Here is a 15254-nt window from a genome sequence, read left to right on the forward strand (position 1 = left end):
CCAGCAACTACTGTTTTTATTTTCCAATCTTATCTGGCTACAGGCACTGGAGGGCCACTAAAGCTGTACCTTTGTTTAAAAATGTTGGGAAAAGTATTAGTGAGTACAAGCCAGTTGGTCAAATCTTGGTGTTGAGAAGATTACTGGAAATGTTGCTTAGTGTAAAATAATCTGGCAAGGAATGGATTCGTGAAGACCAGTCAATATGGATTTGTTCAGGGAAGGTTGTGTTGGACTAACCTGAATTTTTTTTGAGGATGTAAAAAGGGATATTGATAAGGATAGGGCATTTTGTGTAATCAGTGCAAGTTTTAGCAAGGATTTTGGCATCGACTAGTCAGAAAAATAAAAGTTCTGGGAATCCAAGGGAAAGTGACAAGTTGGATCCAAAATTTTCTTTGGCTAGAAGCAAAATGGATATGGAGTATTTGTGTTTAGCAAGCACCAACAGATTCAAGAACAGCTTCTTCCCCGCTATTAGACTTCTGTACGGACCTCTCAAATTTAAAATTTAATGTTGATCTCGCTCTTTGTGTACCTTTTCTGTAGCTGTAACATTGTCTTCTTCGCTCTGTTCTATTACCCTAATGCACTTTGTATGATATGATCTGCCAGTACTGCATGCAACACAAAACCTTTCACTTCCTAGGCACATGTGACAATAACGAATCAAATCAAAAAACTTAGTTCTTTGCTGTTTCTGATATATATCAATGATTTAGATTTAAATGTCGAGGGCATGATTAGGAGGTTTGCAGATGATATGAAAACTGACTGTGTGATTGATGATGAAGAATGCGATATGCTGTAGAAAGACATCTACAGTCTTGTTATCTGGTCAGAAACATGGCAAATGGTACTCAATCTCGAGAAGTGTAAGATAATGTATTTGGGAAGAACAAACAAGGCAAGTGCATGCACAATAAATTATAGGATTATAAGAGGTTTAAAGGGACAAAGAGACCTTGGAGTCTATGTCCATAGAGAGGCAAGATGCTCAAAAAAGTGCATGAAATAATTTCCTTTATTGGTTGAGGCCGAGAATACAGAAAGGGATGGTTAACCCTAAACTGTGTAAAACAAAAGTTAGACTGCCAATATAGTACTATGTACAATCCTGTACCAGTTACCATGTCACAGGTAGGTGGTGATTGCATGACTGATATGGAGGCATTGATGTAGTAGTAATATCATTAGATTAGTAATCCGGATCCCCAGACTAATGTTCTGGACAAGGTGTAGATGAACACAGCAGGCCAAGCAGCATCAGAGGAGCAGGAAAGCTGACGTTTCGGGCCTAGACCCTCCTTCAGAAATGGGGGAGGGGAAGGGGTTTCTGAAATAAATAGGGAGAGAGGGGGAGGCGGATAGAAGATGGATAAAGGAGAAGATAGATGGAGAGGAGACAGACAGGTCAAATAGGCGGGGGTGGAGCCAGTAAAGGTGAGTGTAGGTGGGGAGTTAGGGAGGGGATAGGTCAGTCTAGGGAGGATGGACAGGTCAAGGGGGCGGGATGAGGCTAGGAGGTAGGAGATGGGGTGGGGCTTGAGGTGGGAGGAAGGACAGGTTAGGGAGGCAGGGACAAGCTGGGCTGGTTTTGGGATGCGGTAGCGGGAGGGGAGATTTTGAAGCTTGTGAGGTCCACATTGATACCATTGGGCTGCAGGGTTCCCAAGTGAAATATGAGGTGCTGTTCCTGCATCCTTCGGGTGGCATCATTGTGGCACTGCAGGAGGCCCAGGATGGACATGTCGTCTAAGGAATGGGACGGGGAGTTGAAATGGTTTGCGACTGGGAGGTGCAGTTGTTTAGTGTGAACCGAGCGTAGGTGTTCCGCAAAGTGGTCCCCAAGCCGCCTCGAGCCCCACCCCCATCTCCTACCTACTAGCCTCATCCCACCCCCTTGACCTGTCCATCCTCCCTAGACTGACCTATCCCCTCCCTAACTCCCCACCTACACTCACCTTTACTGGCTCCACCCCCGCCTCTTTGACCTGTCTGTCTCCTCTCCACCTATCTTCTCCTTTATCCATCTTCTATCGGCCTCCCCCTCTCTCTCTATTTATTTCAGAACCCCCTTCCCCTCCCCCATTTCTGAAGGAACGGTCTAGGCCCGAAACGTCAGCTCTCCTGCTGTGTTCATCCAGCTCTACACCTTGTTATCTCAGATTCTCCATCATCTACAGTTCCTACTATCTCTGAAATAATGCTCTGGACAAATGGGTTCAAATTACACCACAGCAGATGGTGAAATGTGAATTCAATAAAAATCTGGAATTAAAAGAAAAATCCAATGGTGACCGTGCAACAAAATAAAACCTAAGGTGATCATGTAACCACTGTTGGTTGTCTTTAAAATTCATCTGGTTCACTAATGTCATTTTAGGGAACGAATGTGCCATACTTACGTAGTCAGACATATATAACTCCAGAGCCAGAGCAATGCAATTAATCCTTTACTGCCCTCTGAGCAATTAGGGATTCACAATAAATATTGACATGATCAGCAACCCCCACATCCAAAATTAATATTTCAGAAAAGCACTAAAGAAGGTATTACTGAAGAATTGAGAATTTTAGCTCTGAAGAAGCTGAGAATAAGGTTGGGGTTGTTTTCTTTGGAGCAGAAGAGGTGAAGAGAGGATTTAATTGGAGTGAACAAAATGGAGGGTGTAATAATATGCTGGGAAATCCTTGAATTTTATTTCATATGATTCTTTAAAATCAAACTGTGTGGGGGAATATTCTGAATTGGTTAACTGGATTATTTTGCAAGAAATTTCCATGCGACTTGAGGCTGCCATAGGGATGAACAGCTAAAAAGAAGATTAAATGGAAAGTTAATTACAGTGAGATTGGATCACCCACATATACTACTTGCATTCAAAACACACTACAAACTCATGTAAAAAGGAAATTAGCAAGATCCTCTCCAAATGGAATAACTTTTTCTTTGGCAGTCTTCAAACATATCCTTGTGTTGAAGCAGGTTTCTCTGGATAGAGCTGAGACTGTGTATTGTACAGTTGGAAAGAGCACAGAGTTGAAGACAAGACCTGTTAGGCTCTGACAACTGAAAATAACATATCAAGCCATCTAAAGTGGCCTGAGAAAGAGTAACTGAGGACTCTGTCATCTGGACTGTAATGATCAGCAAGAGTTTGTAGACGAGTGGATTCATAAACATGTGCTTCGTCAGCCATATTTCCTACATTGCAACAGTGGTGACCCTTTGGAAGTATTTGATAAGATATCCCAAGATTGTGAAAAATATTATGTAAATGAAAATTCTTTCTTTCATATTCTCTTGATGCCCCAAAGCAATTCACAGCTAATTAATTACTTCTCCAAGTATCATTTCCATTTCTGTATGTAAATGTGGCAATCCTTTTGCACATAACAATTCATGAAAAACAGCACATGAGATATGAACCTCTGGTCTGTTTTTAGTGATGTTGACTCAAGGTTGGTGTTTTCTCCGTGATCCCTGCAAAATTCCCTGCTCCTTGAAACATGGAATATTTTCTGTACTCTTCAAGAAGCATTTGGATCCTTAGCATAAGATCTCATTGGAAAGGTGGAGCCTCTGATCACACAGTTCTCCCTCTGAAATGTCAGCTTTAATCTACTTGCTGTCCTGGAATTGAGTTTGAACTCTCGAGCTTCTGATTCAACATGAGAGAATATTACCAATAAACCAATCAAAACATCAAAAATCTTTTGAAAGTGGAAAAATCAATAAGAAACAAATGCTGAGAGGAGAGGTATTTTTGATGGTACATTCATTGACTTGGAGTCAAGAAAGTCATGCAAAACCTGAATTGAGACATCCAACAGGTCTGTAACTTAGATAAATGGTAAATTAATTAAGAAGCAAATGTGTGGATACCAGTTATTTGTTAGTTGAATTAGTCAACAGTTAATTGAGTTTGTATCACTCCATTGCACTCCTCATAACCTAAACTTGTGCAGAAGTTGAACAGAGATGGATTTCCAAGATAGTATTATAAATTTGTATTTGGTTCTAGAGTACTGTCTGCTTTTTGTGAGCAATCAAAACCTCTTTTTCCAACTTTATGAAATTCAGTAAGTGAGAATCGCACAAAGCACATGAAGTTCACTTGAGATTTATGTTTTTGAAAAAGAAAGCAGTAAAACAAATACAAATTAATTTGAACCATGACTGCAGTGCAAGCAGTGGTCCAAAGGAATTGCCTTACAACCCAAGCGTTGATCTGCTTCTTTCCAGTATGTATCTCATTGAGTTAAAACTAAATGATCTGGGCTATCCGGGGCTAAGTTATTCTGGCATTGAACAAAAATAAATTACTGCAGATGCTGAAGATCTGAAATAAAACCAAAAAGTGCTGGAGAAACTCAGGTCTGGAAACATCTTTGGTGAGAGAAATAGAGTTAATTTTCTGAGTCCAAAATGATGCTCCTTCCCACTATCCTTCCTGTCTTCAGCTTCAAAGAAGCACCATATTGGATTTGGATCATGAACTCAGTTTCTCTCTCTCCACAGATGTTGCCAGACCTGATGAGTTTCTTTAGCAGTTTATTTTTTACCACCATCTAAGTTACAATTCCATTATATTTTAGAATTAGATTATTGTACTGTAGGGTACATTTGCACCTTTTCAAATAGAGAAGTAATCTATGCACACCTGAAGCTAGACTTGGGCATTATTTGGACTTGAGCTAATAAGCGGCGAGTAAATTTGTATTGCAGGTGCTAGACAATGATCCATCTCTAATAAGAGAGAATCTACTTATCCTCTTGGCATTCAATGGTATTACCACCACTATATCCCACAGGATCAACATTCATGAAGTCACTATTGGCTATAATGGCTATAAAAGCAGGTCAAATGATGAAACTTCTATGAGTCACTCACCACCTGACTCCCTCAAACCTGTCCATTACAAGGCACAAGTCAACAATGCTCCCCACCTAGCTGAATGAGTCTGGCTCCAAAAATACTCGAAGCTTGAGCTTGACATCAACCAGGACAAAACAGCCTGCTTGGCAGACTCTCCTTCCTCCAATGATGCACCTTAACATCAGAGCGCATCATTTTAAGATGTGCTTCAGCAACTTGCTAGCAAATGCTCCTTTGGCAGCACCTTCCAAACCTACAACCTGTACTTTCAAGAAGAATAAAGGCAGCATATGCATGAAAACACTATCAACTGCAAGTTTTATCTGAGTCCTACCTCATCCTGCCTTGGAAATTAATCTGTTTCTTTTTTGTCACTGCCCTCCTCTCCTTACCCCCTGCCCAAACGCCCCCACATGCATGTGTGTACACACATGCTTGTGCACGCGCACACACACACTCTGACTCACACGCACACACACACACACGTGTGCGCGCACTGTTAGTGTATCTACATCACATGGACTGCAGCAGTTGAAGATGGTGGCTAATCACCACCACCTCCAATGCAGCTAAAGATGGACAATAACAGCAATGTCTATATCCCATTAACTTACTTTTAGGAACTGGTAATTTTTCAACTTTGGCTTTGTGTTTCTCTTTGATGTATTACCGAAGTCGTACTGACCACATTTTAAGAAAAATCTCACTCTAGCCCCCAACGTTGTACATTCCTGAAATCTGAGCAGGTAATAGCATTTTGCATTGTTACTTTAAATCTTAATCATGCAGCTATTGTGAAATTAAAAGCGAGGGATATAACTGGCAAGGGAATACTCTCCATAGTATCAAAATTGAATGTGATTGGAATACTTATGAAGGAAAAAGGCAGTAGATATTTTGAACCCAGCCAGGTAAGAAGAATTTGCGAGGCAAGGAAAGCAGTGCTGAAATATTGGATACTGTAAGGAATTTAAGAACTTCTTTTACTTTTCTACAAAGTGAACAATGGCTAAAAATCAATGTTACGGTTTTAAAAAGTGTTTAATTCTTTGAATGTGTCTAAAAAGTCTCAATAGTGTTTTCTTCCAAAAGATTGCTGCATGTTTCAGTGCCTTGTAGAATATTCCACATGTTAGAAGGATGTATTTGCAGTGCAAAAAATGTTTTAAATCCTTGTGAAGCAGTTGTGGCCAGTGGAGATCAGGAGATGAGATGGGGAACTGCTATCTTGATCACTTTGCTGTCTGTTCCCTATGTGGATATATAAAAACCTCAGCAATGTCATCTTCCAATTATGCAGCACTTGTAGCAAAATGGCCTAAGGCATGTTATAGATCGGGGTTGAACTTGAGCAAAGTTAGCTGATATACCTGCAGAGTTACTCCAGCATTCTATATATTTGTTGTAGCATGTACTTCTGTTTCTTTCTCCCTAGTGTAGCTACCTAGTTTTCTTTTGAAGGTATGTGCATCAACTGTTTCGGCCACTTCCTGTGATAGCAAATTCTTTGTTCCAATTACTCTCTTGGTTAAGCAGTTTCTCTTGAATTCTTCTTCAGATTTATTAAGGTCATATCTTAAATTTATGTCCCTTTTGGTTTGGCCTTATCCACAGGTTATGGAAGTCACCAAGCATGGGTATGATGCAGGATAGACTCGTGTCCAAGTTCTCTAATAATTTACCTTGAACCTTTTCCATTGCATGGGCCCCGCAGTTACAGTTTCTCTGAGACCATAATGTCTGTTGTCTCAAGGTTTTGTTTAATACACCGATAGCCATTACTATTGGTTTGGGGAGTGGGGTGGGGTGGTAGAAATGACCCCATCTGACTTTTGCTATTTTTGTACAATGCTCCTGCTACTTACGTTTTCCCACTACTCCTTGTTATACTACTATCACTACTGATCTATCAGTGACGGACCCGCTTCCATTATTACTTCACCCTGAAATTTCTTCCTTTGGAATTTGGCAAGGTAGAACTTTTCAGAGTTCCTTTATGGTTCAAATGGTTGTTAATTGAAAATTTCATACTACATTCTATTGACCTTCCAATATATGGCAAAGCAAAGACCTGTCTTTATGGTGGTTTGTTTGGCTTCCTGACAGTGAAAAAAGCAGACTTGGCTTTTTATTTTGTCTGACTCATTTTCTTCAGTGTTAACAAGAATCTCTAAAAATTTATTTTGACAACATCTGCCTTTCAAGCTGAATTGACTTCAGAAATCTTGTTCTTAATTTCAAGTTTTTCCACGTTGCTCCCCTTTTCTGCTGTAGCAGGCTTTGTTGCACTAATTTTATAATCTGCGCTATGGGTGACTACTTTCTTTGTTTCTTCTTTCTTGAATTCTATATTGGTACCCCTCTGCTGGATTTCAGAACCACCTTGCCCTCCATATTCTTTCTCATCTTTTCCCTCTCTTCCTTCGTGTGCATTTGGTACCATCTTCCTGTTTGGTGAACGAGACAAAATCTGAGTTTTGCTGTGCATGAAAACATCTTGTATACTGCCACATAGTCCCACACACATCAAAACTCCAATAACTAACTACTCTAATTTTTTAAAATGAAAATGTAGCTTACATGTTCCTTCCCTGAAAAGTAATATAAAGTTAGAAATTTATATTTTTTAATCAATTGGCATTTACAAGTAACAATGTTAAGCAACAATTTATTTGGGCTATTTCTCTCCAGTTACAACATTTAAAAGGTATTTGGATAAGTACATGAATATGAAAGATTTGGAGGGATATGGACCAAATGCAAGCAAGTGGGACTAGTTTGGTTTGGGAACGTGGTCAGCATAAACTACTTGGACTGAAGGGTCTGTTTCCATGCTGTAAGACTCTATGAAAATATTAGAAGGAAATAACTATACAACTAAAAGGAACTGTTTTGATTTAGGTGAAGGTTGCCATATTTAATCAGTGCATGAAGAGTAATGACATCCCCTTTTAGTCATCTTGACAAAAACTGATAATTAATTTGTACTGGCTCGTCTCTTATTTTCGGTGGTTCTTGCAGTGTGTTGCTAATAGACAACAGTGAAGTGGATTGAAAATTGGTTTCTTATTTACTGCCTTTCCAGATAAGAAAAGGAAAAACTGTATGGAGCAAGAACAGGACAAGAGCAAACCACGGTCAAAGAGACCAGACAAAGCTCTGTACATTCCCAGAGCACGGCGGCACTTGAGCACAGAGCAGCAGCTAAGCTGTGATCCCAAACTAGAGGTAGAAGCCCAAAAGGTACTCACAAGTACGGTAATTGCAGCAGAAGAGACCGAGAAAAGTACTACCGTAAAGGTATTTCCTTACAATAACTTGGGAATGCCCCATGAGTGGATTCACACACAAAGCAACTTACCTCATAAGGAAGAAAGCCAAGGAGAGCACACAAACAAAGATTTTAAAAAGAGGCAATCTGTGCACTCTGTCCGAGAAAGGAAGTCAAGTGAAGGAAACAGATTGGAATCAAAGCACTTAAAAGGAAAGAAGGCGACCCAGCAGAAGTGTAGGGCAGGGTCAAAGAGTAGTAAATTGCACCACAGAGAGAAAGAACTGATGCATAAAGAAGCAGTGTCACAAAAATGTAATAATATTGATGTAGCAGCAAATGGTTTACTTGAAGTTACCAGCTCAATTGCTGAGAGTAATGGAGAAGGAATGAAATCCAGTCACACAGAAATCCAAACCCCTGCACAACAGATTACCGCAAATATGTCTAGTGATGAACAGTCAGAACACAGAAATAATGACCGACACAATAATGCAGATTCTGTCGCAAGCGAGCATGAGACTGATGTAAACAAATCTTTCCATCTAAAAGCTGCCTCTGGTGTGAGCAGAAGTTGTGATTCTGACAATTTTCTTAAGCCAAGTGAGCTGGTATCCTCTAAATTAGCCATCTGTAAATGCTCAGATGCTGTGAAACAAAATGTATTAGAATGCTCAGAAGGTGTAAAAGAGGCACAGCAGATGGAAAGGAGCAGTAGACAATATTCATGCACTGGAGCTACTGAAGTAGACAGTTCTTACAAGATATTTGCTGTGAACAATGCAACAGAGCATGAAACTAGGATAGATAATGACTCTTTCTCTCAGGGAACTGAGATTATGTTTCTAAATGAGAACAGTGTTAGTTTACCCACCACTTCATCTGGAAATGTAGTCTTCTCAGATTCTCCAAGTTTCAAATTTGTTGCTCTTTCAACCATACAAGAAGTGCAGCAAGGAACGGAAAAGTCTGCATCTTTAATAGAAAGAGACAACACTGCAATCAACCTGACAGACAGCAAACCTGTCAGCATGGAGCAGGAGGCTGAATTCGGTGTTGCTTTGCAAGGTGTCAACCAAATCTCACTGGCTTCAGATCAACTAAATACTGATACAGAAGAAACTGAGTGTATTAAAGCAGCTGTTCCTGAAGAACCAGAGGATGACACTTGGGATGCCCTTTTCAATGACGATGGAGATTGCTTGGACCCTCATTTCCTCGACGAGGTAAAGAATTTTTTAAAAAATATTTTTCTGTGAAATAAAATTGCCAGGAGAGGAGCAAAAGAATTCGCAAACTGTACTTTTGAATTCTCTGCTTGAAATTTGGATTATATTCACGTGTACTTCATTAAAATCCTCACTTTAGCAAGTCATATGATTCTATATTCATGATTTTTAAAAAATAGTTGTTCTTAGATGTTGGTGAGCTTGGAACAGTCACATTTATTGTCCATGAGAGATAGTAGGAACTGCAGACGCTGGAGAATCCGAGACAACAAGGTGCAGGGCTGGATGAACACAGCAGGCCAAGCAGCATCATAGGAGCAGAGAGGCTGACGTTTCGGGCCTAGACCCTTCATCAGAAAAAACATTTATTGTCCATACCTAGTTGCTGTAATGGGGTCTTCCAGAAATCATTTGCAGATTTATCCATAGTGGTAGTGGGTAGGAAAATTTTGACCTATTGACAATAAAGGAATAGCAGTACGTAGTGAAATCAGGATATTGAATGACTCCCAGAGGCACATGAAGATAATGGCACTCCCATGATCTCAACGCTTTTGACTTTCTTGGTGATGGAGGTGAAAGCTGGAAGGTACTGTTGAAGTAAGCTAGGCGAGTTAATGTGCAGCATCTCGTACATACTCACTGCAGACACAGTGTAGTTACTGCAGAGGGAATGGATATTCCACTCCCTGGCAGGAACAGACTGCTTTGTCTTCAATGATGTTGAATCTCTTCAATGTTGTTGTGACCTTCAGATGTGCCTGATGTCTTTCTGCCTTTGTATGGATCCTTCAGAAATTTGCTATTTGTCATTTAATTGATTCCCAGACTGATGGTTTTCATTACTGTTCCATCTAGCCACAGTAGGTATTCCCCAGGGAACCTATCAACCTTCCCAAGGCCTTGTCAGTGCAACTCTTGACTAGTGATAATTTACATATGAGTCACTTTCAATGGGTTGTGAATCTTTGGAATTCTTGACCTCAGGAAACTGTACAAACTGAGTCACCGCCTATTCAAGACCTCAGGTTCTCAGAATTGGGTTAGGATTAGGGCAGGAAGGTAGAGTTGGAACAGGCATGAGGGTCTGAAGAGCTTACTCTTATTTCTATTTTTTAATCACAGGACTTGATTGCAGTGTTGCTGAGGCTGGGCAATCTTGAATAGTGATGAACGAAGAATGCCTATTCTGCTTATTTGGTATTTTCTTTGAGGATTACTGTGTGTATGGAAAGTTCTCACTGGAGATTGTGATCTAAGCAAGATGCCTTGTGCTTGTTCAGACTTCTTATTTCTAAAACTAGGATTTTTTTGGACATAATCCTTCATAGAATCGTAGAATCCTTGCAGTGTGGAGGCAGGGCATTTGGTCCATCGAGTCCAAATTGACCTTCCTCCCACCTGTTCCACCCTATCCCCATAACCTCTCATTTCCCATGGCTAATCAACCTAGCCTGCATATCCCTAGACACTATGGGCAATTTAGCATGGCCAATCCCCTAACGTGCACATCTTTGGACTGTGGGAGGAAACTGGAGCACCCGGAGGAAACCCACGCAGACACGGGGAGAATGTGCAAACATTCAGACAGTTCACACAGACAGTCACCCGAGGGTGGAATCGAACTCCGTTCGTTCCTGCTAACCGTTGAGCTACCGTGCGGCCCCTATGATCTTATTAAAGCATTTTGCATAGCAAAGTGCTCATTATTCAGGTCATATTTCTCTTGATGCTCAAATGATCCAATAACTTAACCCATTTTTTCTGTAGTCTCATTGACTTGAATATATGGATTTTTTAAAGCAAATAGTAATGATGAGATCAAAAGCTCTTTTATTGAAGCAACACCTTTAATTCTCTTTCTAGAAGTAACAATGTAATGCAAATACTACAACATACAGTAAAAATATCTGGCAGGCACTGGGATCAGGTGCTGCTGCTAAATCAAAAATGTTGGTGAGCCCATTGCAGTTGGTCATAATAGAAATTGAACAGAAATATTCTTGACAAACACTGAAATTTGAAGCTTCAAGCCTGTCCACCTTTGATTTTTCTCTGTAAACATCGAGGGCATCATACAGTGTAGAAACATGCCTTTCAGCCAACCATGTCAATGTCAATGCCCAATCAACAAACACCAAACTACACTATTCCCATTTACCTGCAGTAGGTACATAGCTGACTATGCCCTGGCATTTTAAGTACTTATTCACATGCTTCTTAAATGTTGAGAGAGCACCTGCCTCCACCACCCTCTCAGGTAACACCTTCCCTATTTCTATCAACCTCTGGTGGATTTCCCCTAAACCACTTATTCCTCACCTTACACTTATGCTGTCTGGTCTTTGACACATTGGCCATCATGAAAAGATTCTCACAATCTACTCTGTATGTGCCTCTTGTAATTTTGTATACATCAATCAGATTGCCCTCAGCTTCCTCCGCTCCAAGGAAAACAAGCCCAGCCTCTCCTCACAACTGAGTTCAGCTGTTTTATTTTACAATAACTTCAAACTAACAAGTTGGTATTTTTAATAATTTCAGATTCTAGTTAGTGGGGTGCCCTATTCCATGAATGTTGTTGTGTTGCTCACCACATGGTGATTTAAGATTTTTCAAGGATTTAGATTTATTTGTCACATGTACAAGTATAGGAATACATAATACATACGGCAAAAAATGCACAAAATTGCCATTCACTGGTGGCCACTTGGCTACAAAAACCAGAACTAAAAGATGTCAACAGTGCCAAAAGGTAAGCAAGGCGAAAAAAAAAGTGCAGATCTAAGTCCCAAGTCCCAGCTCCACAACGCTGCTGGCGCCGCTCCATTCGCTAGGACCCAGGAGGCCACCGCCGAGCGAAAGGCCCACTCTCGTCACCACCGCCTCACCGCCCACTGCCCCCTCGCCGCCACCGCCTCACTGGCCCCGCTCTCACCGCCCACTGCGCCCTTGCCGGCCCCGCTCTCGCCGCCATCGCCTCACCAGCCCTACTCTCACCACCCACTGCCCCCTCGCTGGCCCCGCTCTCACCGCCATCGCCTCACCAGCCCTACTCTCACCGCCCGCTGCTCCCTCACCGGCCTCGCTCTCACCGCCATCCCCTCACCGGCCCTACTCTCACCACCCACTGCCCCCTCGCTGGCCCCGCTCTTGCCGTCCACTGTCCCCCTCGCCGGCCCCGCTGTCGCCACTGCCGCTACAGGCCATGGCCCACACATTTGGCTTCCGCCACACGGTTCCGGTTGTGACCTGACTCCTTCCCGACTCCTTAGGTAGGTAGTTAAAAGGGCAGGGGGTGGGCGGGGATAGATTTACTGCAGTGAGAAGAGAAGAAGAGGGAAAAAAAAAGGAAAGGGAACTGGTGAGCAGAGTGGAGCTCCGAATGAAGCAACGTACCCTGCTGCCATCTTGCTGGAGTAGCTGCGTTATCCTCCAGGGTAGTGTTGGAATGTCCAGAATTAAAGATTTATCTTAAGGCCACCTCTGTGATCACTTATGGTGAAGAATCAGAGGTGTTTAAAATATTAATATTTTATTCAACACTTTTATTACTTAAAAACATAAAGCTGTTGGTGAGAAAAGGCTGATAGTCAAGAATCATCAGATTGTTAGGCTGTCTATTTACTTGTGAGTTGGCAGAGTAAAACTGGTGTGCACGGTGATCGAAGTGGCAGCCAATGGCAGGAGGGTAGGGTTGAGCTAGATCAGAAGGAAGCAGTACATCCTGTAATTAAACATCCAGAAATGCATCCAATTGGAGTTGGCAATCCTAGGGCGGCGCCATGGAAAACATTATGGAAGAGAGCAAAAGTCTGAATGGGTAGGGGTTACAGGGGTTTTGTGATGAAGGATAGGGGCCAAAAACATATTCAAAGAGTGTGTTTTTAAATTAATTTTTAAAAATTACAAGGAAGATGTTAAGTTTGAGAAATCTGAGAAGGGCACAAGAGATGAAAGAAATCCTGCCAGTAATGGAAGATGAAAGCAGAAGCAGCTGAATTTTATTTTAAATTTTATTTGTCGTGTTTTTATTTATTTGCCACTTACTTTTGTTGTGATGTTAGTAACATTCGCTTGCGGGACTGTAGCTAGGTTGGAATGCTACAGTAGTTTCACGTGTCAAAATGATAGATATATTTTATGATGCTCATTTCAAGCTATTTTTGGCTGTAATTTATTTCCATTGCACATATTCAAAGTCAGAGCACAAGATAAATGTTCTGATCGTGAAATATTGAAACTATTTTCTTCTTTGCTCTATAAAACATTCTAAGACATCCTGCTGAAGTGATACAATCTCAAATCTCAGATCCAAGCTCTGCAGCCCTGCCACATCCAGTCGTGAATGATGGTGGACAGTTAAACAACTCACTGGAGGAGGAGGCGCCACAAATATCCCCATCCTCAATGATGGAAGAATCAACACATCAGTGCAAATATAAGGCTGAAGCATTTGTAGCAATCTTCAGCCAGAAGTGCCGAATGGATGGTCCATCTTGGCCTCCTCCAGTGGTCCCCAGCATCACAGATACCGATATTCAGCCAATTCGATGCATTCCATGTGACAGCAAGAAATGGCTGGAGGCACTGGATGCTGCTAAGGCTGTGGGCCCTGACAGCATTTTGGCGATAGTACTGAAGGTTTATACTGTAGAATTTGCCATTCCCGTAGCCAAGCTCTCAACACTGGCATCATACCCGACAGTTGGAAAATTGCACAGGTATATCCTGTACACAAAAAGCAGGACAACCAACCCAGCAAATTACTACCACATCAGTCTACTTTCGATCATCGATAAAGTGATGGAAGGTGTCATCAACCAAGTAGCACCTACTCCCTGACATCCAGTTTGGGTTCTTCCAGGGCCATTCAGCCCCTGACCTCATTACATCCCTTAGTTCAAACATGGACAAAAGAACTGAAATCCAAAGGTGAGAGTGACAGGCCTTGACATCAAGGCTGCATTCGACTGAGTCTGGCATTAAGGAGCCCTAGAAAAATGGGAATTGGGGGTAGACTTTGCTGGTTGTAAACATATCTGGCACGTAGGAAGATGGTTGTAGTTGTTGGAGGTCAGTCCCCTCAGTTCCAGAATATCTCTGCAGAAGTTCCTCAAGCTAGTGATCTAGGCCAGACTATCTTCAGCTGTATCATTAGTGATCTTCCCTCTGTCATAATGTCAGTTGTGGGGATGCTCATCAATGATTACACAATGTTCAGCATTTCATGACTCTTTGGGCAACCTTCTATTGACATAGTCTAAAACTTAGGGCCAAATTGTTTGGAAAGATGTTAGAAAGCATTTCTACACGCAAAAGATGATTCTTCCGCACGTGCCAGTTGATGTCTGATCAGTTGTTATTTTAAGTCTGAGATTGATCATTTTTTTTATTAAGCAAAGGTATGAAGGGATATGAGCCAAAAACAGCATTATGAAAATAAGCCACAGATCAGCCATGATCTCAATGAACGGTGGAACACATTCAAGGGGCTGAATGACCTTCTCCTGTTCGTATGTTACAGTGCAGTCTCTGATTTCCCCATGTTCCCCAAAGACAGTTACCTTCCGTGTTCCTTCCTCCTAAAGAGACTGACCCATGTTTTTTGGTTAAAGTGGCGGTTCTTAATATAGAACCTGAGTGGACAATTAAACCTTGATTATTCTTGTTCTTGTTCCATTCACAAATGCAGTTTCCAGCAAATATCAATGAAAGGGTTCAGGTATAGGAGTTCATAGAAACATACAAAACAAGAGCAGGAGTCATACCACCCCTTGAGCTTGCTTTGCTATTCATTCTGATCATGGCTAATCATCAAGCTAATACCATAATCCCACCTCCCACAGCACCCACAGCATGTATCATCTA

General features: G+C 41.5%; 1 protein-coding gene across 1 annotated transcript in view; it reads left to right on the forward strand.

Annotated features, from left to right (window-relative positions):
* Window positions 1-15254, forward strand: part of r3hcc1l (R3H domain and coiled-coil containing 1-like) — a 77069-nt gene that overhangs the window by 43871 nt on the left and 17944 nt on the right. Inside the window, exon 2 of the mRNA XM_048609222.1 lies at window positions 7969-9380. Within this exon, the coding sequence (XP_048465179.1) occupies window positions 7989-9380 (1392 nt within the window). The 5' untranslated portion in view covers window positions 7969-7988. The remainder of the gene's footprint in view (window positions 1-7968; window positions 9381-15254) is intronic.

The sequence above is a fragment of the Rhincodon typus genome, chromosome 20 (genome assembly GCF_021869965.1).
Source record: "Rhincodon typus isolate 14 chromosome 20, sRhiTyp1.1, whole genome shotgun sequence".
Taxonomy (NCBI): domain Eukaryota; kingdom Metazoa; phylum Chordata; class Chondrichthyes; order Orectolobiformes; family Rhincodontidae; genus Rhincodon; species Rhincodon typus.